The sequence below is a fragment of the Ailuropoda melanoleuca genome, chromosome 10 (genome assembly GCF_002007445.2).
Source record: "Ailuropoda melanoleuca isolate Jingjing chromosome 10, ASM200744v2, whole genome shotgun sequence".
NCBI lineage: Eukaryota > Metazoa > Chordata > Mammalia > Carnivora > Ursidae > Ailuropoda > Ailuropoda melanoleuca.
This window is the reverse complement of record NC_048227.1, coordinates 8716777-8740306: the sequence shown is the minus strand read 5'-3', so window position 1 is coordinate 8740306 and position 23530 is coordinate 8716777. Positions and strand designations below refer to the sequence as shown.

Below are 23530 nucleotides of genomic sequence, written 5' to 3'. Positions count from 1 at the left end.
GAAAGCAAAGGAAAGCAAAAGAAAGAAAGAAAGAAAGAAAGAAAGAAAGAAAGAAANCAAAGGGAAGGAGGGAAGGAAGGAAGGAAGGAAGGAAGGAAGGAAGGAAGGAAGGAAGGAAAAAAGAAAGAAAGAAAGAAAGAAAGAAAGAAAGAAAGAAAGAAAGAAAGAAAGAAAGAAAAGAGAAAGAAATCAATCAATCTTGGGCCAAAAAGGCAATAGGAAAGAATAAATCTTTGGAGCAAAAAAGTCTCAACAAAAGGGGGAGAGGAAGCAGAAGAAAATGGGCAGAGGAGGATCATGGAGCAGAGACTAAAAGAGATTTAGCAGCGGAACCAGAATCTAAAATTGAGGCTATTTCAGGCCCAAATGCAGTGGGAGACAAAGTAGTCTTAGACCAGTCTCAGCGGTAGTTCTTACAGACTCTTTCTCCTACAATTCTAAGCAGCCTCATCAACCATTTTGGAAATGTGAGTTTTCTGTAATTCCGGAAACATTTTTTTTTAAAGACTTTATTTATTTGACAGAGACACAGCAAGAGAGGGGAACACAAGCAGGGGGAGTGGGAGAGGGAGAAGCAGGCTTCCCGCTGAGCAGGGAGCCCAATGTGGGGCTCGATCCCAGGCCCCCGGGATCATGACCTGAGCCGAAGGCAGACGCTTAACACCTGAGCCACCCAGGCGCCCCCAGAAACATATTTTTAATGAAGCATGGCAATCCCACCATAGCCCACATTTTAATACATCCTTAAATAAGTGCAAATGACTTTTTAAGAGATAAAATCATGTGCTAGTTAACTTTACCAAAACCAGAAATTAGTGGAATGTTGGATTAAGAAAGGCTTTGTTTGATGTAAACTTAACATTCCATAGACTGTGAAGAGCATTATAAAAAGTTCTCTAAAATACACAAAGCCCAAATGACAGTCATTTTAAATGACCCTTCTTTCATATTTGTGGGGCTTTTTTCCCTACTAGCTTTGTCTCTGTGTTCTTTTATCTCCTTATCAGAATTGCACACTATCTGTGGCAAGATCCTGCTAGGGAAGGAAGGTCCAGAACGTCTCCAAACCTGTTAAGGGCCTGTGGATATAATGTGTAAGGTATTACATCCTGTATAATCAGGACATTCCTCATAAAAGGCTTGAGAGCTAGAAAGATTTGAAGATTCGGAGCTCTGGTGTCCTCTGCTTGTGGATAAAATGTCTCCAACTTTTAAGCTGGAACACTGGTTAAGTAACTTTTCTTTTATAAGTCTCTATTTATTTAGTTTTGGAGGGGGAGGGGGAGGGCCAGAGGGAGATGGAGAGAGAATCTAGAGCTGACTCCCCACTGAGTGCAGTGCCCGACACGGGACTCGATCCCACAACCCTGAGATCATGACCACAACCAAGAGTCAAACCCTTAACTGACTGAGCCACCCAGGCACCCCTGGTTAAGTAACTCTTAAGTAAAGCATTGCAGTTACATTGCGTAGACTTTTTAATACCAGCATTGACTCATGATGTTTGCATACCAATCAGCAAACAAGTACCAATAAAATCATGTTTGTGACAGAGGGGGAAAAAGAGATGGTGATATGGAGACATTTTCAGACAAAGACTAAGATAGTTCACCGCAGTTCCTTACAGAAAGAGCTATGACGTTTCTCTCCCAAAGAAATAATAAATGCAGCCCCGAAGAAAGTTCTGAAGAAGTCCTAAAATAGCCCTATTTATATTTTAGAAGGAATATTTGAGTAACCATAACAGCATCCCCAAAGTTTTATACTCTCTTGACATTAGCCTGACCATGCAATGAGCCCAAGGTGGGAAGCCAGAAGAGGGAGTCGGTGGGAAGCCATCCACCCCCATGAAAGTGACCCCTCCATGCCATGATGGCAAAGATCCCTGGGCCCCACCCCACTCCTTCTTCTGCCTTTGTCACCTGCTGCTCGTCAGCCAGCGTCTGGGAGAGGATAATGCAGGGTGGGCCCTCTCTCTACCCACTTCTGGTCCTGGGACTGGGGGACAGCAGCTCTCCTGGGCTTGGCAGGGAGGGCATTTTTGTCCAAGGCCACTCTCCAGGACAGAAGATATTTTTAAATAGAGATAAGAAGGTATTATCCAAAAATGACTGCCTGGTCCCAGAACCCTAAATCCTGAGGCCCAAGCTGGTGATCCCATAATGAAGATGAAGATGCTGACACCATACCATTGCTCTGCTCCCCGCAGACCCACAGAAACACTGGTGTAACTTCGTTCTTTCCAGAAAAAAAAAATTATTTTCTTCCCCTTCTTCTCCGTTCAGACATAACATCATCAACACAGCTCTTTAAATATCTGTGCCGGGAGGCTATATTTAGTGACTGTTTGGCCCTTAAAATGAGCCTGATTTCCTGTGGCAAAAAGTTCTCAGCAGCAAGGAGAGAGGCCTGGAGAATTCCGAAGTACTAAGGAACAGCTTTAAGGCTTGAGATGTTCAAACAGTGGAAGAAAAGGAGTGAATTGCTTTTTCTGGATAGGTGACTGGCACCCAAGAGAGGGGCAGAAAAATAATAAAAGGGTGTGTTTAATCTGAATACTTCTAAAGTCATTCTGGAGAACAGCCTGACATGGGGCAGCTGTGCGAGCCAGTAATCATGTGTGGTACATAGCCCTCCTTCAGAGAGGCAGGAAGGGTGTCCATTCACTCATTCATTCACTCATGCACTCATTCATTCATTCATTCATGCACTCTTTCACTTACTCACTTGTTCATTCACTCATTCATTTATTCACTCACTTATTTGTTCATTCATTCGCTCATTCATTCACTCACTCACTCACCTGTTCATTCACCCACTCACCCCAGTTGTACATTTTCCTATGGGCAAAGCCAGGTGGCCTACAGGAGCTCCAGGTCATGGGGCAAAAAAGACACACCAACTGTGGACCTTTAAAGGCCATCCCCAGAAAGGGCCCTTGGCAGGGCCCAAAGTGAGTGCTGCGGGGAACCTGGAGGGCGGGGGGCACTTCCGCTGGTGCCATCTGGAAGGCTTCGGTGGGAGAGGAAAGGAGCGCCAGCACTGGCTTCCTGCTCCGGACCCTCTCCTTGAACCCACTCACTGAGCCCAGATGCCAGGACATTATCTCAGGTGATATCACCGATGAGTAACTTTCCCAAGATCCCCATGAGATATAAGTAACAAAACTGGAGCTGAAACTATTGTCTGACTGCAGAGTGCTTAACTACTCCTTTTTGGGCCCAGAGCGCCAGGTGGAGGCTGGCAGAGAATGTCTGCCAGACTGTGTACAGAGGTCCCACTCCAGTTCTGTCGAAGACCCGGAACAGTCGGCTCTGCTACGGCTCGGCCACCAGAACGTCTCCCTCCCCTGATGCAGCCTGGATTCGTCACACTTTCCCACCTCAGAAACCACTGTCCCATCCCTCTGTGCGTGGGGCTCCAGTGTCCCCAGGATGACCCAAGGGAGCAAGGGAACGCACATTTACTTAGCCCTGACTAAGGTTTGCCAAGCAGCATGCCATTCTTTTTTTTTTTTTTTAACATTTTAGAGATAATTTTAGACTTTCAGAAGAATTGCAAAAATAGGACAGAGTTCCCGGACATCTTTGCTCAGCTTCCCCTTATATTAACTAACATCTTACATAAGCATAGGAAAATCATCAAAGCGAAGAAATTCACCTCGGTGCAATACGATTAACTTTACTATGGAATTAATGTGGATTTCTCTCATTTTCCCACTATTGTCGTCTTTCTGTTCCAGGATCCACTTGGGATCCCACCTGGGACGGTCGCATTTCCTTAGTCTCCTCCAGTCAGTGACAGCTCCTTAGTGTTTCCTGGTCTTCCAAGACCTTGACATTTTTGAAGAATACTGGTGTTTGGCAGAACCTTCCTCGTTGGTTTTGTCTGATGTTTCTCATGGTTAGACCAAGGTTACGCACTTGTGGCAAGAAAATCACATAGGTGATGTGCTCCGTTCAGTGTATCTCTCAGGAGCCATTCATTCCCATATACTGGCTTCTTGGGTTTCTCTGGATACTCAGGGCAACCCCATGAGGTAGGTATCATTATTACTTCTAAAGATTTATTTATTCATTTTAGAGAAAGAGAGAGTGCAGGGGTGAGGGGCAAAGAGGGAGAGAGAGAATCTCAAGCAGACCTCCCACTGAGCATGGCGCTCCACACAGGGCTTGATCCCAGGACCCCGAGATCATGATCTGAGCCAAAATCAAGAGTGGGATGCTTGACCAACTGAGCCACCCAGGCACCCCATGGGACAGGTATTACTATTCCCATTATACAGATGGGGACCCCGAGGCAAATGAATTAAGGCACTTGCCCAAGGTCACTGGGGTGGTAAGCAGCAAAGGCAGGATCTGTACCCAGTTCTGTCTCTCAGTCTTTCTACCACATGCCAAGCTGCTACTTCCATGCTTTCTGGTTTAAACTCATTCATATGACCTTGACTGATCATAGGAAATTGGACTTGGATGGTTAACCTATTCCTCGTCTTACAAGTGGGATTCTAAAACCAACGGATACTAACAGCTATCATTGACCAAGCGCCTACTATGTGCCTGGCACAATGCTTCATCTTTCATACGTAAGGTATTCCATTCAACCCCGTCCAACACCACAATGGAGTAGGTACGGCAGGGGCACAATCCCTTACCCCGAACTCTTAGGGTCAGGTGCGCCTGGGAATTTAGAACTTCAGGGTTTGGGTAACACCCTCCGATCAATATCTTTGCAGCCTATCGTATGACCCTCCATTCTAAGACAGGCACATAACCAAGACTACGAATGGGGCAGACAGGTGCGGGTCAGGTACCGCACTCCAAACTTTGAGGTTTCCAGAGTTCCAGGATCTCAGAACTGCAGATGAGGAGCTGTGGGCCTGCACTGCTACGGAAAGCCATTTGCAAATGAGGAAGCAGAGGCTGGGAGGGTCTCAGCAGCTCGGAGCCAGTCATGACCCAGGCCTGGCCCTCACTCTGTGGCTGGGAACCCACCCCAGGCATTTAGGGCTCTCTCCTACCAAATGGGTTTTGTGTCCCATTTCCCATAACAAAAGACATTCTGGGTATGTTCAACTGCAACTAAGAGGAAGTGGAAATAAATGCATTTTCCAAACCCCTGGGCTCTCAGCCATCCCCAGAGCAGGGCATGAAGGAGATGTCCACACCGTGACCATCATCACTATGATAGTTACTGTCTTCCTAAGGCACTAGAGGAAACTATTTCTTTCCATAAAAATATCATTAGTGCCATCGTATCAGTCCCATCCAGTCGGCCCCAAGTTCGGCCTCCAGTGAGGCCCCGAAAAGGGGTGTGTGAGGTTCAGGGTTTTCCCTATGACATAGGACACTCTTAATTGCTGAGACTTTCCTTCATAAAAAGTCACCTATGAGCTAAATCATCTGTGAGTTGATCCAAACTCCTTATGGCCCTATAAACAGGTTTAGCCGACTCGGCGTCCTGAGTTAGATGTGCCTCTCTCCCCACTGTGCACAGGGAAGCATCCCTTCATGTGCCCTATAATTACTTTCCAGTTCGCCCGTTTGGGAAGAAAGTTCCAGACAGCAAGTATCATCACCAGTCAACATCACCTTTGTGATCCCTGACTTCCCTCCAATCTCCTGCTCATTCGCCTTCTCGCTTGGCCTGGGATAGGGAAACTGAGGCAACCCCTCCTGTACTGAGTAAGTGGAAATTTGCACATTAATGGAGAGCTGTGGGTAAATCAGTGATTGAGTACACAGAATCCCAAGCAAGTGAACAAAGACAATTCATTACTCCAGGAATGACAAAACTTTAGGCAGCAAAGGAAAAGACATCAAGTACACTAAGGGCTCAGCAGCTCCTGGCATTTCCAGGGTCATGATAAAGTTGAAAGTGAATAGAGAGTTAAGACCCTGGGGCACAGAGGAGGGACAGTGTCCTGGGGATGGCGGAAGGAAGCACATGGGTAAATGAAATCTACATCTTTAATTTTCCAAAATGGCAGGCTCACAATAATGGCTATCATGGAAGCAGTTTCAAGAATTAAAAGTGGTTGCTTCTGGGGGCACCTGGGTGGCTCAGTCAGTTAAGTGTCTGACTCGTGATTGCTCAGGTATGATCTCCGGATTGTGGGCCTGAGCCCCGCATCAGGCTCTGTGCTTAGCATGGAGTCTGTTTGTCCCTCTCCCTCTGCTCTTCACCCTGCTTATGCACTCTCCCTCTCTCTAAAATAAATAAATAATATCTTTTTAAAAAAGTGGTTGCTTCTGGGAAGCAGGAAATGATTGGGGAGGGGCAGAGAGCTGCGCCAGATCACTCCTGGGTGGTGGTGACAAGCCTGGGTCGCCGTCCAACCCTTGTAACTGTGTCCACGCACACCTTTCATGGAAATAAAATCATACAACTAGTCATGGGCAGAGCCATGACCCAAACCCCAGTGTTAGGCCCTCCCATCTGTGTCTTCACTTTGGCCTTTGTCTTTCCAGACTAGACAATTCTTTCTGTATGTCCTCTGTCATCTTCACTGTCATCTGAGCCAGCCCTGTGCCATGGTATCTTTCTTGGGGCCTTAGAACCAGAAACACAGAAACCAAGAAACCAGGCACGCAGTCCACCCCAGGCCCAGTGCAAAGGCAGGCCAAAGTGTTTGGGTCGCGGTCCAGGCAAATGCCTCCTGAGATCTCCCAGTGATTCTTCCCGTGGTTCTGCACCCAGCCTCAGAAACAGCACACCCCAAAACACAGGGACTTCCTCATACAGATGATTCTCAACTCGGGCATCATCAATCAGGAAGCCAAGACCGGTTAATTTACTTATCCCACGGCCGTGGGGCTATCCTGTGCCAACTAGTACACTACCCCCAGACTCAAATGTTAGTAAGTACTAGTAAGCGATTCCTAATACGAGCTGCTTGCTCACTAACAGGATGGCAACGTGCTAAGCGCTGTCCTTGTGTTATGTCATTGAATCCTTTCAACAGCCTGTCAGGTAGGGTTTTGGGGTTTTTTGTTTTTTACTTTTACCGTAGATACTCTTTCAATGGCTCTCTACTTAATGTTGTCAGATCAACCTAGACAAGCCAGCGTCTCTGTAAAGCGGCCTGCCTGGAACCGATGGCAGGTGACCTATCCAGACCAAAAGCCCATGTTCTTAACCTCTACAGAGTCCTGGAGCACAACCGGGGCCCAGACACAAGGCTGTCGGCCTCAAATCCAGGCAAGGACTTGCAGAATGGACCCTAGGCAAGTTATCTTTTCTAATTCTCTCACCTTCCTCTAGGAAACTGGACTGGGGCAGAGGCCACACCTCTGGGAGATAAGGTCAATGCGTGAAGCAGGCTGGTGGGAGATAAAGTGGCATCATTTTGGGCACCCTGTGTAGCCTCTGATTTAGTGACAAAGAGTTTTTCTGGAAAATTAATTTTTTTTCAAGATTTATTTATTTATTTGAGAGAGAGAGAGAGAGGGAAAGCCGGGGGAGGGGCAGAGGGAGAGGGAAAGAGAGGATCTCAAGCAGACTCCCCACTGAGCGCAAAGCCCAACTCGGGGCTAATCCCATGACCCTGAGATCATGACCTGAGCCAAAATCGAGAGTTGGACACTTAACCGACTGAACCACCCAAGAACCCCTGGAAAATTATTTTTGTTATGTGCTACAACCTAGGCCTAATGGACTAACCCTGGAAAGGCCGGGATCGGAAGACACTGGCAGAGTTTTGCAGTGCTCTGCCTGTGCAGATGTACCTGGCAGTCCTAAGTAGAAGGCAGAAGACGGTGCCTGGGCAGAAGTGATCAACTGCAAAAGATTTCTCACTAGGTAATTTTCCTGAGTAAGTGACTATGGAAGGCCAGTTCTTTGGGGGCGGGGGGCATAAGACCCTCTGACCAAGATAGAAAAAGTTACCCATAGAAATTAAGTGCAGCCAGGGTTATCCAGGAGGAAGGGTCTCACAGAGAGGGAAATCGAGACAGAATTTAGCATCTGGAGCTGAGAAATGCGACAGAGAAACCAGAGTAACAAGGAGGGCCAGGTGTTGTCAAAAGGCAGTCAACTCTCCCAGAGCTGCTGCTTTAGTAACTGCAACTCTCTAAACCTTTGGGGTGATCCCAGCCAACCCCCTCATTTCACAGACTGTGACTGAAGACCTACAGAGGGTAGGGACCATGGCAGAACAGGGGGAACCACAGCCAGGAGAAGCAAGGCTTCCTGATTCTTTTTTTTTTTTTTTAAGATTTTATTTATTTATTTGAGAGAAAGAGAGAGAGAGAGAATGAGTAGGGGGAGGGGCAGAGGTAGAGGGACAAGCAGACTCCCCGCTGAGCAGACTCTGGGATCGTGACCTGAACTGAAGGCAGATGCTCAACCGACTGAATTGTCCAGGCGCCCCAATTCTTAATTCAGTGCTCTGGGCACTCCTGGCTGCGCTGCAGCTAAGCCCAGGAACAGGGGCACACTGCACAGCACCATGGGGAGCCTGAGGAAGGACCAGCACACAGCAGGCCCACCCCGAGGGAAGCTGTTCATTTATTACCACCTCAGTTTCCTGACTGCAAATCAGCTCTCTGGAGCAGAGACACCATCATGATCCTAGAGGGAAAAAAGGGATTTCCTACCTGCCTTTTTTAATAGACAGCACAGGGCTTAATCGAGAAAAAAAAAAACAAAACCCGTAAGGTTAAGTAAATTCTGTCTGTGATCCTCATGCTTGGAATTGCACCAAAAAACTCCATGGCCCAGCAGGAAAGAATGTTTTGAACAGGCTGCTGAATTGTTTTTCCAGGATAGGATTTCTGTGACCAAGTGCCAAGTGTGGAAATGCGATGTTTTTATCTATGGCCACAATAAGCACGGGTGACGTAGCAAAGTGTTGCTCCAGGTTTAAAAGGGTGGCCTGTCTGTGCCTCAAGGCAAGGGCTCCACTAGGTTTCCTGCCCCAGAGCGTTGAGTTACCTGTTTTCATCCCCTATTAGCTTTTATCGCTGCCGTAACAAATTACCACCAATTTAGCAGCGTAAAACAACGCCCATTTATCAGCTCATGGCTCTGTGGTCCCAAGGCTAACTCAGTTTCACTGCGCTAACATCGAGGTGTTGGCAGGGCTGCCTTCCTGACCGGAAGCTCTGGAAAAAAATTCAGGCTACTCTCCCTATGTTAAGGCCCTTAATTACATCAAAGACCCTTTTCCCATGTAACAAAACATACTTACAGGTGGACATGTAGGGTGGGGGGTTGTGTGTGCATTATTTTTTTTTTAAAGATTTTATTTATTTATTCAACAGAGATAGAGACAGCCAGTGAGAGAGAGAACACAAGCAGAGGGAGTGGGAGAGGAAGAAGCAGGCTCATAGCGGAAGAGCCTGACGTGGGGCTCGATCCCGTAACACCGGGATCACGCCCTGAGCCGAAGGCAGACACTCAACCGCTGTGCCACCCAGGCGCTCCTGTGTGTGCATTATTTTGCCTACCCCATCCCATCATCCCACCTGGAGGGCATAAATCAGGAATACTGGCTCTCAGTCCACTGGCTCTGGGGGCACCGTGCTGCAAGAGGAGTCCTCTTTCTGTACAGTGTCCCTCCTACTGAATTCTCCACTCCTAAAGCCCACCTACGTCTTTCTACCAATGCAGCCAAAACTTCCGCTTCAGTCCAATGTGACGGAGATCAAGTACGTTTCCCTCGGCGTTGGGCACCTGCCTCGGAGCGGGAATTAGGCCTATTCCATTTTCCGTTACAGCAACAATCAAATACGATCAGGTCCTTTATTATTACTGAGGGCCTACGGGGCCCTGAGCATCATGCTTGGGGTGAGGCCCACAAAGAAGGCTAAGCTATAAGGAAGCTCACAGTCCAGCATGGAACAGACATCCAGATCAGCACATCAACACATCAACACAGAAATACCATCAAATAAATCTGCCCGGAAGGAGGTGGGGTGGGGAGGACTTCAAGGATGAAGAGTTTAGCAAGTGGGAAAAGTGGGAAGGGCACTCTAGGCTGAAAAAAGCGGTGCGCCCCTGGAGACACACAGAAGCCTGAAGCAGTGGGCTGCCTGAGGCAGAGAGAGAAGCTGGGCGGGTGGGGCTGCAAGGGAGGCCGTGGGACATGACAGCCCACAAAGGTCAGCTCTCTGCAAAGGCCAGCTTTGGGGGGGGGGCTTGAGTTTCAGTGTGGAGGAATGCGTAACAAACAGGCTTTTAACACCTGGAGTGATACAAGCAGTCGCACGTTTTAAAAACAGAACTTAGGCGCCTGGGGGTAGCCTTTGGCTCTGGTCAGGATCTCCCGGTCCTGGGATCGAGTCCCGAGTCGGACTTCCTGCCCAGCTGGGGAGTCTGCTTCTCCCTCTCCCTCTCGCCCTCTGCTTGTCTCCCCCAACCCTCTCTCAAATGAATAAATAAAATCTTTTTTAAAAAATAAAAATAAACCAGACAGCCAAGGGGAGGGTGGATCTCATGAGGGGCGGACCGGATAGCAGGAAGGCCAGCTGCACCATGCGGTAAATAGTTCAGGCTCAAGACGAAGGCCTGATGGAAGGCAGAAGCCGCGGCTGGAGAAGTAGAAGTGATATGGAGAGCGATCAAGGAATCGAGGAGACAGAAGAACTGAATTCCGTGCTTGCTTGCAGGTGCAGGATAGAGGTTATGCCAAAGACAACTGGGAGAATTTATGCTTCAAAGGCCGGGGAGGGATTCTAAACTGGGATTGTCGAAAACTGAGAACAAAGGACAATGAGTGAGTTTGTGGCAGGAGACAGGGTTCAGGATTAGGTGTGTTAGGTTTTGAGGGGTTTGGGGGGGTTTTTTTGTTTTTGTTTTTTATCAGCAGTAATAGCCTTAGACTGTACAGGGAGGTCCCTTCCTGGAATAAGCATCTCAAGGGAAGCAGGAGATCTCAAGTCACTTCCAAGCATGAGTCAGGGAGCTGACGTTCGATAGGAAGTCCCCAGGAACCACCCACAGTTACGTCAGAGACCCGGTCTCTTCGGGGGCCCCGTCTCCTGCTGGCTCCAGTCAGGCTCACATGAACCCAGACTCGGGGTGTACTTATAAGGATTCACAGTTCAGCACTGGGACCAAATATAGCTGACACTCATCATTCCTTCATTCTACAAACCCTTATCGAGAGTCACTTGGCGCCAGACACCGAGTCAGGAGCCTGAGGCTGTAAAGATGAATAAGGTACTCGACATATAGTTTTGGAATGCCTACCGTGCGCCAAGCCCAGAGAGGTAGAGCCCTGGGCTGACCTGTTACTTGAAGGGAAGGTTCCCTGGATCTTGCTCAGAGAAGAAACCACACGGCCCATGCCTGTCAATCTCTTGCTGAAGGATTATGGAAAAGAGGAGGCAAGAATACAGCATTGCGGGGCGCCTGGGTGGCACGGCGGTTAAGCGTCTGCCTTCGGCTCAGGGCGTGATCCCGGCGTTATGGGATCGAGCCCCACATCGGGCTCTTCCGCTATGAGCCTGCTTCTTCCTCTCCCACTCCCCCTGCTTGTGTTCCCTCTCTCGCTGGCTGTCTCTATCTCTGTTGCATAAATAAAAATAAAATCTTTAAAAAAAAAAAAGAATACAGCATTGGTTAAGACATATCGAAGAAAAACCAGAGAAGGATTTGCTTCCAGCCCAATATGGGAGCGGGGTCACAGGACGGGCAGTAAGACATAATCTCTCTCTCTCTCTCTCTCTCACACACACACACACACACACACACACACACACACAGCAACTGTTTAAGCTAAAAACCTGCATTGTAGGCTAGCCCCAGGGACCTCACAGAACCACTGCGAGAAGGTCACCGTTTCTGCCATGTTCCCAGGTGACATTCCCCAAGCTCCTATGTTCCCACAGTAGCTCATCAAGCAAGGCTTGATATAGATCTTTGGAACACAAGCCAAGCCCGGGGTCATGTGTTCTGGAAGCCCACTACACTGATCTGCGATTTTATTCAAATGTGCTTCTTTTGAGCCTAGAACGCACTCTCCTCTCTCATTCTCTCCTTTGAGAACTTTCCACCACCTAATTTATTTTCTGTTTCACAGACCTCCTGAGCCTGAGCTGGTGTAATTCCCTCCGCTAGACGCTGGGGACAACTTGCTAAAAGATGAGCGAGCGTCTGAGGGCCCGTCTGCCGCCGAGGGAGGCAGACACAGGACACAAACTGAAGGAAGCCGAGGGCAACACGTTTAGCGTGGGCTAACGAGAAGTCCCAACTTCACAAGTACGTGTTACGGCAGCGCTCAGAATAGGCTGCTTGGATCGGCATGATTCATAAATCAAAGGCTTCCCAGTTCCCAAGGGCAGTATCAGAAGGGTTTTCACCAGGGTGGCTGTATTTGGGAAAGACCTCAGAAGCTGGGTGGTTATGTAAGTGGCAAGTTCGTAGCCTCCTCAAGACACTGTCTATTACTCCCTGGGAGGAGGTGGGTTTTTTTTTTTAACCTTTTGTATTTTGAAATATAATATAAATAGAGAAAACCACACAAACCAAAAATGTACAGCTTAATAAATTATCATAAACTACTACCCGGGCCAATAAACAGACTGACGGCAGGACCTCAGAAGCTCTCCTTGCACACCCTCCCAATTAACCTCCCTGCATCCGAGGACAATATTTATATATGGCCTATACATCCCCTTCTTTTCTTTTCTTTTCTTTTCTTTTCTTTTCTTTTCAGAGAGAGAACACGAGGGGGGTGTGGTAGGGAGAGGGAGAAAGAGAGAATCCCAAGCGGACTCCACACCCAGCGTGGAGCCCAACGCAGGGCTTGATCTCACGCGACCCCAAAATCATGACCTGAACCAAAACCAAGAGTCGGACACCCAACCGACTGAGTCACCTAGGTGCCCCTCATCCCTTATTTCTTCTTTACAGATTTACCATCTAAGCAGCACACTTAATACCCATTTCACTTTGCCTGTTTTGTGAACCTGATATAAATGGCAGCAAACAGGGGTGCCTGGGTGGCTCAGTCAGTTAAGCGTTTGCCTTCGGCTCAGGTCATGATCCCAGGGTCCTGGGATCAAACCCCGTGTCAGGCTCCCTGCTCAGCTGGGAGCCTGCTTCTCCCTCTCCCTCTGCTGCTCCCCCCACCCTTATGCTCTCTCTCACACAGATAAATAAAGTCTTAAGTAAATAAATAAATGGAAGCACACAGAAGGTGTTCTTTGGTGTCTGCCTTTTTTTTTGCCCACCGATATGTGTGGAAGGTTCATCCGTGCTGTCGAATGTGACTACGGTTTATTTACTCTCCTTATTGTGCAGTATCCTGATGAGGGACCACATCACAATGCAGTTATCCACCCACTGCTGAGGGACTTCTGGATTGCCTCCAGTTTGGAGTTATTACAAAAGATGATGATGAATATCCCTCCAACTACCTTTTGTGCATTGCTGTTGGGTATAGAGCTAACAGGGGAGCTGCTGGCCTACTGAGTCTGTACATCTTTAATTTGAGGACTGTCGTCTGATGCAGCTGCACCAGTGAAAAGCGCCAGCAGCAATGCATGGGCATTTCCGTTGCTTAAAATCCTTGCCGAAGCTTGGCACAGTTGGTTTTTCTTCTTTTTTCATTTTTATTTTTTTTCTTTAAGATTTTATTTATTAATTTCAGAGACAGAGAGAGAGAATGTGCAAGTGGGGGGAGGAGCAGGGGGAGAGGGACAAGCAGACTCCTCATTGAGCACAGAGCAGGACCCTGAGATCGTGACCTGAGCTGAAACCAAGAGCCGGATGTTTAACCAGCTGAGCCATCTAGGAGCACTTTTTTTCATCTTTATTTCAGCCATGCTGACAGGCATTGAGTGGTATCTCATTATAATTTTAATTTGCATTTTCTCGATTACTAATGAAGTTTCGCCTTTGCATATGTTTATGTTTTTTTAACATATTCTGGATATAGGCCCTTTGGTAGTTATGTGTTGCAAAAAACTTCCAGCAGGAATTTCAAAAGTCCAAATAAATCAACTGGAAAAGACTTAGAAAGAAAACCTCTGTAATTTTTCTAAGTTACCAGCCCCAGATCAGGCTTCAGCTTTAAAGAGAGATATGAAAAGGAAAGTATACAATTTGAGATAGGAACCAGGTTCAAGGCTCTGCCCGGCCACTTCCTGAGTGCTCTTGGGCAAGTCGCCTACGCTCTCTGAACCTCAGTGTCCATCCTTGAGAACAGACCGCTATTATCGCATGGTTGTTCTGTGGCTGAAAAGAGGTTATGTGCAAATGTGCTTCATAAACTGCAAATCTGTTAAAATCAGAAGCAATCGGCCACACTGGCTTCCTGAATGGCCCAGCCCAGCTTCCTGAGAGGCCTCACAGCTCGAATAGAGGCAGCGGTCATAACCTTTCAGATCTGAGAAAACCCCCATCCTCCCTTCCACTGTCTGAGCCAGAGGACACCTTCAATCCCTGTCCCTCTCCCAGCACAATGTGGGACTGTCCTGCCCACAAGCCAGGAACAGGGCTCCTCCCTGCCTGCCCGGGCAGGAAAACAGGAAGCAGCCCCCACCCTGCCAGGAGGTGGGGCTGACAAGCTCCCTTTCCTAGGTGGGCATCTCTCCAGGCCATCAACCCTCTGGATGCAGGAGCACTGGCCACTGGCCCACTGCACCCCGCCCGGGACTGCTCTGCGCTTTGTCCCGAGGTGTGCGCTAAGTGGACCAGTGGACCGGGAGTGTAAAACAGTCCTCCTCGGTGCCTTGCAGACATGTCAGCCAAGGAGCCCTTTCAGCGCCCAAGTGGGGCTGGGATTCTGCTCTCCTGGGGCACGTGGACGCTCCTCATCCCACCCGAAGTTACGGCACCAGCCATTCCCATGAACCCAGGTCTACATATGCGGGGGGAGGGGGGGGCACGTGGAAGTGTTTTAAGAGAGCAGTTGAGATGAAACACGTGTCCTTATTCCACAGCGTGAAAACCCCGCTTACAGGAATTTTATGAGCTCGAGGTTTTGAGAGCTGGAAATCTTGTCCAGCCTCCCCATTTTGAAATGAGAAATCCAGTAGCGAGCCAGATTTGCTCACTCCCCAGGGAGCGCTCTCATGTTACTCTGCACTCATCCCAGCATCCCCTACGCCCTGCCCTGTGGCAAACTACAGCAGCAGCCCCCAGGGCCACAGCCATAGGTCACATCTAGGGGCCTGGGATGCCAGGCCACTTCCTCCCCCTTCTGGTAATACCTTCTAGCTCACAAAGGCCCACCTGAAGCAGAAAGAAGCAGGGAGAAGCCCTGAGAAGTCCACAAGCAGGTGTTGGGAACGTTAATAAAGTGTTCTGAACTTCACGGAAATTCAAAATCATCGACCACGAGCCCTGATTCTAACTGTAGAGACTCTGCAGGCTCCCTCTAAATGGGGACCCTGGGCACACAGGCCCGGCACCCAGGGCAAGCACTCAGCAAGAATTCATCATTGGTGAAATCACAGGAGACAGAGGGAGAATCTCCAAAATATGCAAAGGGAAAGTAAAGGACGCTGCAAGCAGAGGCCTGCCTGCAGCTCCCAGGCTCCCCAGAGATCCACCGGCTGTCTCACATTCACGCATTTGGCAAACAGGCCCGGTGCCTGCCTTCTGCGAGGGCTCACCGGGCACCGAGAGCCAGACCCTGCCCCCAAGAGCTTCCAGTCTGGGAGAGAAGCCACGGTACGACCTGGATGAATGGGACAGACGTACAGTGGCTACGGGCCCCTGCTTGCTGGAATACCTGATAGGGCTGGAAACAGCCTGCAGGCGCATCTAGTGGAGGGAGGCAGTGTAAGTTAAGGTCTGGAAAAGATGGACCAGGGACCCTTGGGTGCCACGTCATGCAGGGTCTCTCGGGAGCCAGCAAAAGGTTCTTGAAAAGAGGGAGTTCCAGAAGCAGCGTTAGGCTTTAGAGACAGGCCATGTGGCCCCCAGCTATTTGGGAGGCAGGGAGGATGGGATTTCAACCAACACAGTTAAGTGCAGGCACGGCGCAGAGCAAAGGAGCAATGGACAAGTGAAACATCACAGAGCACAATGTGGCTGCGAGGACAGAGGAAAGGGAGGACTCCGGATGGATGCCAAGGAGATGATGGGGACCGACAGAGACCAGACGCTGGCACTCAGAGGCAAGGAAGGCCCGAAGTAGAGTCTGGGGAATGTGTGGGTTTTTTGAGGGGGACAAATGACCCACGGGAAGTGGTCATACAGGCCAGGAAGTCGGGAGACAGACGTGGGCAGGTGGCGTCACAGACACAAGAACAGAAACTGTCAGATGAGGGGAGCACAGAGGAAGTGGACAGAAGGTAAAAGAGAACTGGGGTGAGGTTAGCACCTTGGGGACCCAACTGTTAGCTAGAGGAAGGAGGAGGAAAGCTGAGGGGGCCAGGCGGTGACGCAGGAATGGCAAGCACGCACAGCCAAGCTCTGGGGCCGGTGTTCCTGAGTTTGGGTCCCGCCTCGGACGCTTCCTTCAGAACCTCGAGCTGGCTATTAACACGTCTAAGTCTTTATTTCCTCATCTGTAAAACAGGGACTGTAATTTGTAAATTCGTTCCAAGAACGGAGAGGTCTGGCTCATTAAAGGCCTTTACCACGTGCACATAGTAAACACAGGGAATGTCAACTGTTCCCACCATTATCAATGGGAGGAAGCCAGAGGCGTACAAAACCACAAGCTCAAAGAAAGCTCTTAGCATCCTTTCTACCTTTTCAATACCAACTAAGGGAGCCAGCAGGGGTCAGGTGGGAGGACAGCGCCTTTCGTGTTAGAAGCCATTCCTGAGCAGCCAGGGTTGAGAAACACTGATCCTCAGGTCCAACCCCACAATTTTTCAGCAGGTGAATCAAATGCTGAGCTGAAGATCATGAGCGAAATGGTAGAAACACCCCCTGACTTCAGCACAGAGAAGAGGATGTGGGCTTGGTCATCAGATTTTCAGAGCCCTGGCTTCTCTAGTTACTCGCTGAGTGACCTTGGGCAAGTCACTTGGCCTCTCTGAACCTCGGCTATTAAATAGGATAATGGCTATAAATCACCCAGCATGTTTCTAGTGCCCACCAGGCCCTCCATAAATATTTGTTTCTGTCTCTTCTTCTCTAGAATCCAAGTTTCCTGGCTCTTCCCAACTCAGGGCTGGTTAGGATCCTGTTCTCTGTGGAGGGCTCCACCCAAAGAGATTGGGACTAAAGGCTCTGTATTTCCAGAGCCCCATCCTCTCCTCTGATCTTAGCAATCACCAGCCAGAGAGCAAATTTCAACATGCACAGGACTACCCAGGGCTTTGGCTGAAATGAAAGCTCTCATTCAATAGGTCCTGCACTGCTATCAGCTCCCGAGATGTCAGTGCTGTAAGTCCTCTGTCCTCTGTATAGAAGAGCCCCGCAGTGGCTGGTCCACCTCCCTGCTGACTCATGAGCTCCTCCAGGCTGGTCTCTTTATCTTGCTCATCTCTGTGCCCCCTCCACACCATGTGCTCATTAAATGGATGGTAACAAAAAAATAAACCAAAGAGAAAACCATTTTCTGGCTAAGTAAATATAGATAGGGTATTTGGTGTGTCTACAAGCGTCAGCCTTCCTGGTTCATTCCAGAATTGCTCTCCTGGCCAACATGAGGACAGTGTGGTGGAAGGGGCCTGGAACCTGGAGTCCTGTATCTGAATCCTGCTTTTCAAGCATCAACGGGTGGCCCCAGGCAAGTTACGAAGCTCTCATCCATAAAATGGGGGTAGTAATACCCAACAGCACAGTGTAGCCCCAACAATAGTTAAAACACGCTGTATAAACTACAAAGTGCTCCAGGCAAGGTAACTTTCTTACAGCAGCTTTTTTGAGGGCAAGAACCACTTTTCATTCCCCTGGAGCCTGAAGGTTGCTTGTGATGGGCTGGGTGAGGGACACAGCAAGGGTCAGATTGGAGATGGGGGCTGCAGCAGGTGGGTCCAGGGTCCCCCCTCTAGCACGGACACTGGCCTGACCAGAAGGAAGGCTGAGAAAACAGAGTCCTCTGATGGGCATGGGGAGAATGCAGGAGACAAAGCTGGACCAGGAGGGAACTTGGGGCCATTCGGAAAAAGCATCAAGTAATTACAGAAACCCAGCTGCCGGGAGCTGAGTTACCCACCCAGGCGAGGGATTCTGGCTGGAAGTAACTAGTCATCATCTACCCCCATTTACAGCAGGATCACCACTAACACAAGCCTCAGGAATCTGAGGACACAGGTGAGAAAGCAAGAGCAATCTTGCCCCCATGAAGCTCCTAGTTTATTGAGGGCAATACAGGGGACCGGTTGACTGGTAAAAGGTAGCAGGTGCTGGGGGCTGAGAGGTGGGAGCAGCCAATTTCTGTTCTTGCCTCCCTGGGCCACTGAGCCTCATCTACACTCACCTCCAGATGTCTCCTTTGCGCGTCCCCATTTCTGGAATCACCCCTCCCCTCCTCTCCACCTTGCAAGTGCCATCTCATGCCCATTGGTGGTTAGGTCCTGGCGAGGGCTCCCAAACCCTCCCCACACCCACGGCCAGGACCTTCCACATGTGGTCCTGGTCATTATCACATTACCTAGGAACATTTCTGTCCCCCTACTGAAGAGTTCATCACAGCCTGCACCATTACTCATACTTGTGTTTCCTTAGGTCTCCCCGGATCATAGCAAGAATCACTGAAATCGTCCTCCAAAGTTTACAAAAATACCTTCACGCCTATGATTTCATTTAATCCCCATACTAAAACTTCAAGGTAAGCATCATCTTTATTTTACAATAAGGAAGGCTTAGAAAGGTTTGCCCGAAGTCACACAGCATATCCGAGTGCCTGGCTATAAAACTCAAACCTCTTCCAGCTCCAATGCCAGGGCTCTCCCCAGTATTCAAAGGCAACACAAGGCAGTGGTTAAAGGTTGGGTCCACTTCCAGCTGTGTGACCTTAGGCAGGTGACTTAACCTCTCTGTGCTTCAAAGTCCTCATGGAAAATGGGGCTGATACCCACCTCATGGGTCCTTGCAGAGATTAAAGAAGGTAATACAATAAAGTATTTAGAACAGTGCCAAATGTGATAATTAGCTACAATTATCACTACACCTTGGCTGATTCTCATGGTCTCTCAACTCATTAAAATTTTTTTCTAACTCATTTTTATATCTCATAACACACTGGATACATTTGAAGTCCTCAAACAAAATGAGCTTTTGCAGATTGACCAATGCCAAGTTTTAGGATTGTTCCCTTTTCTTCACTCTCCTACCCCCCCTTACAGTTTGAATAATAGAAAAACTCTCTTTTCCTGCTCCAGCCTGCCTCCTCCTCACTCCCACCCCACCCCCCAACAAGCCACTCAGTCAGACGCAGCCAATCCCAAGTGTTCCACATGTAAAATACACCTACACCAGCAAACAGTGCCCCAAGGTCTCCTTGTTGGGCTTCTCTGGATAGCAAGGGGACACAAACCTAATTGCCATTGCTATAATGGGTCAAAGTTTCTATGCGTATTCCTCTAGTGCTCCAGTTTTTACTTATTTGAGACTCCAAATGGACTGGCTTATAAAATAACATCTATTTCTTTTCCTTTTCCATTAAAAAAAAAAAAGAAGAAGAAGAAGAAGGCTATTCACACTGCCTCCCGGAGCAAGAAGCCTCAGGACTAGGCAGTGAGTTGCGGCAGTTAACATCCACAGTGGACAAGCAGATGGAAAGCCGCTTTCTTTTCAGGGGTCCAGTCCACAAAGCCAGAGAAAAGAAGTCTAAAACCCAGATGGTCCCTGGGAGGCAGAAGTGAACTGCTGTCTTTCCTATCGCTTCCATCCCTCCCTGGGGTAGCATGACCCAGGGAGGGGACACTCCCTACTTTCCATCACCCAGACACACCTGCAATGGGCCAGAGGCATCTGGAAAGAGAAGAGGATGAACTTGCCGGGGTGAAAAGCTTTATTCTTTGCAAGATTCCATACACAGAATATTCTGTAAGGTCCTCACAATCTTTTCTACCTAAAACTCCAAAGCCATCCCTTCACATTGTACTGTGGTTTGGGGAACGGGGGCAGGGCGGGGGCGGGGGTGGGGGGTGAGGAAGCAGAACACAGCAGGGGAACCAGCCTCTGGCAGTGGAGGCCCAGCTGGATCTTCAAAGGTTCCACCCTGAGCGCAAGAGCGAAGAACAAATCTGCCCATACAACTTTGGCACTGGGATTAAAAGAAGTGCTGTGCCCTTTGAAATGGATTTTGCATACAAACGAGCTGATGAACACCAGAAACATGTCAGCTTTATTCAGTCAAATCAATACACCAGGCATTCAAACTCTGAGGTAAAAATGGAGTGTGGCTTTTTGTTGATGCCACTGGGGAATTTTGGCCCCCAGCCCTGGTCAGGCTGGACAAATAGGGCAGTCTGCCTATTAGCTGTCAGGCACATCTTGGGGGATGAAACCAAAACCCCAAATCAGGGCTCTGGGCACCACTGGGCAGCCCCTCCTGACCAGCAGCGGGCTGTCGGGCCAAAGGCCTGACCCTGGCCCCTGGCCGGCCCCCTCCTCCAGCCCCCATTTTCCAAGCTCGGCCACACGTCGCATTTCCTACATTCTTTCTCGCCGCCCAGACCCCTTCAGCCCGGCGCTCGGAGGCCAACAGCTGGGGGTGGTGTGAGCCAAGCAAGAGGCACAAGGAAGGGGGTGCTGGGGTGGAGGAAATGTCAGTGCAAGCCAGAAGGGATCGAGAGGGGAGGAAAGGGGTCCCCGCTTCACATCCCAGTCCAGCGCTCCGCTGTCCGCCGCCACACTTGCGTCTCCGAGTGGCCCCCCCCAATGCGCTTCCCCTGCCTAGGGGCACCCCTTCCATTCGGCCCCTCTTCCGTTCCTTCCGCTCCCACCGCCCCGGTGACCCCTGCCCTGCCCTGCCGCACGGATCGTGCCAGCTCCTCGGAGCCGCCCTGCCCTTCTCCCCAGGCCAGCTGAGATGCCCCCGGGTCCCCGACCTCCCCAGGATCGCCTCGACCTGCGCACCAGATGCTCCCTCTCGCGGCCCCCTTGCTCCGTCCTCCCCTGGACCTGAAGACCTCTACTCCCTTCAAAGCCCCTCCCGGACTCTGCGTCGCTCGGGATGCCCCAGCCACGCATGCCCCGGGGTCCCCCGGTCCTCACCTGAGTCCGCTCGAAGCTCTCCCGCTCGGCCGCCTCGATTCCCGCGCCCACCCCGCGCCGGCTCAGCACCTTGGGCAGGGGGTTGGGCACCTGCTTCATGGAGCTGGCCATCCGGTCCATGTCGCCGCGCGGAGCCGAGTCAGGGGCACTCGGCCGCCCCGGGATCCCCTCAGCGCCGCCCGCCCCGCCCTACCCGCTGGGATCCGGCGCTAACGNTTGCCAGTCACCGGGTCCAACCGCCTCCGGCGGGGGCGGGGCGAAGGGCGGGGCCGGGGCTGCCCTGACCTGCCCTCGCCCGCCCCTCCCCCGCGAGCGGCGCGCTTCTCCAAGGCGGGCGCTGCCAGCTCCCGGCGTGGTGGGTGGGGGTCACGCGGGCGGGAGCGCCGGGCCTCCCGCGGGGAATCCGTGCCGCCTGGGAATAGCCTGTTTACGCGGCCCTCACCCGGACGGGGGAGCGCGGGATGGACCGGCTCGGCAGCCGCAGCCCCAGGAAGCGCTGCCCCCAGGCCCGGCTCCCTCCGGAAGGGTCAGTGTCCCGCACCCAGCTCCCTCTGCTTCCTCCTGCGTCCTGACCCTGCCCTGCAGCCCTGCCCATCCCCTTTGATCGCCGACCCGGGGGCGCCAGGCTGGGTCAGTGGGAGCCTCCCGACACCTATCCGAACCTCTCCGGGTCTGGAACTGGCCAGGACGTACTGGTTGGTAGAAACCCGTTTCTGTTTCTGTTTATCCGCGGCTCTGGGCCACCCCTCCCACCCTGCTCCGATGTCAGCCGAGGTACCGGCAGGCAGAAGGAAGTGCGATCCTTAGCGGAGACGCTGGAGAAAGTTAGAAGTTTCCCGTTAAATGCCAATGTTGGGATTTTGAAGATAAATGCTTTGAAACTCGAAGTCAAGGAAGGCATTTTTTTTTTTTAACTAAGAGCTTTTGATAAAAATTCACACATTCGATAGAGAAGCGAATGAGGGGGTGGGCCTTTGCAGGCACTAGCGAACCACTGAAGGCTTTTGCTCAGACCTGCGCTTTTCGGGGCTGGCATTGTGCATTGTGTGGACCAGATTATGGGGGCGAGGAGGAAGGGAGGGAACCAATCGGGAGACTCCCCCAGCAGGTGAGAGACACTGAGGGCCTACAAAGGAATGAAGAAAAAGTTCTTGTCCTCCGGGAGGTTATGGGAATATGCTTGGATATAGGGAATGGGGTTTGGAAGGAGGCAGAGGTGGCGGCAGAGACTCTATAGAGGAAGGATTTAAGGGTGGCAATGTGATTGGAGGGATGATTGCCTTGAGGCTACATTTGCATAGCTAGCTCACTGGTTTCACCTTTTCTTAAAGTGTGTTTACATGGGAGGCTTTGTGAGTGACTCCTCTTGGGTGTCTCTGGGGAAGATGTGAGCTGTCACCTAGTTTTTGAGGCTTTGTGTCTGGGAAGGTGGTGATGACAGTAATGAGTAGGACTGCTGGCTCCAGAGGAGGAGATGACTTCCATTCTGGACAGAGGGACGTCAGCATAGACTTGGCCAAAGGGCAAGTGATGGGTGGAAAGAGGAGCCCAGGGTGGAAGAATTAGAGAAACAGAAGGAGAGCCAAGGCCAAGGTGGGTGTATCAGCAAACTGGGGGCTTTTGGAAGATAGAGACAGTAGATGAGGGCCGTGTTTGGGGGCTATGAAGGTGTATGGGTCAGAGCGGCAACAGGGAAGGGATTGCCCACTCAAAGGACTAATTGAATTGAAGAAGGAACACATACAGTGGTGTGACCTAGAAGCAGAGGATCAACCCGGGAGGGTGAAGAACCCAACAATGAGAACAGTGGGAAGCTGTCATCAGCCCTAGACTTGAAGGGACAAGGGGAGGGAGCTGTGCCCCAACCCCTTGGGTGCTCTAGTCTTGGGAAAGGAGTCATCTGACCAGAGCTGTGGTCCTAGGTAGAAAAGCAGTCCCTGGAAGACACCAGTCTCTAGCCCTCCTGCCCTCTGATTTCCTACTCGCACCTTCCATTGGCCAAGTCTAGAGGGAAGAGTGGGGGTAGGGGGTAAGGATGATACATCAGTGCTACCTCCACCCCTCCTTCCAGGCACAGAGCAGAGTAGAGAAGAGTAGAGGCTGGATCTGGCCCAGCACAGGGGCTCACAGGAGTATGCCTACAAGGAAAACAGACAAGATTGACGTTGACGTTACCTCTGTGTGCCCATTCTTAGCCTGCACCCGCCTCGCACTCTGGATCCAGCTAGAGTGATTTATGACCCTTTGCCCAGAGTTTACAGCTTCAATAAACAAGGGCCCTTTAAACAAGGATTAAAGGATCAGCCTACTTCTTATTAGGATAAACCAGAGTAGGAATCAGGAATTTGTGGTTTGGAGGCACCCTGTGGAGAAACACTCAGGCGAGTTAACCTTCCTCCGTGAAACTTAGATTGAGTTAAAAATAAGGACTTCCCACTTGCTGCAGCCGGAA

General features: G+C 50.3%; 1 protein-coding gene across 1 annotated transcript in view; it reads right to left on the bottom strand.

Annotated features, from left to right (window-relative positions):
- HIP1 (huntingtin interacting protein 1) overlaps nucleotides 1-21272 on the bottom strand; it is a 148460-nt gene extending 127188 nt beyond the window's left edge. Inside the window, exon 1 of the mRNA XM_002923472.4 lies at nucleotides 21079-21272. Coding sequence (XP_002923518.2) covers nucleotides 21079-21198 — 120 coding nt within the window. The 5' untranslated portion in view covers nucleotides 21199-21272. The remainder of the gene's footprint in view (nucleotides 1-21078) is intronic.
- Nucleotides 21273-23530: the final 2258 nt, after the last annotated feature.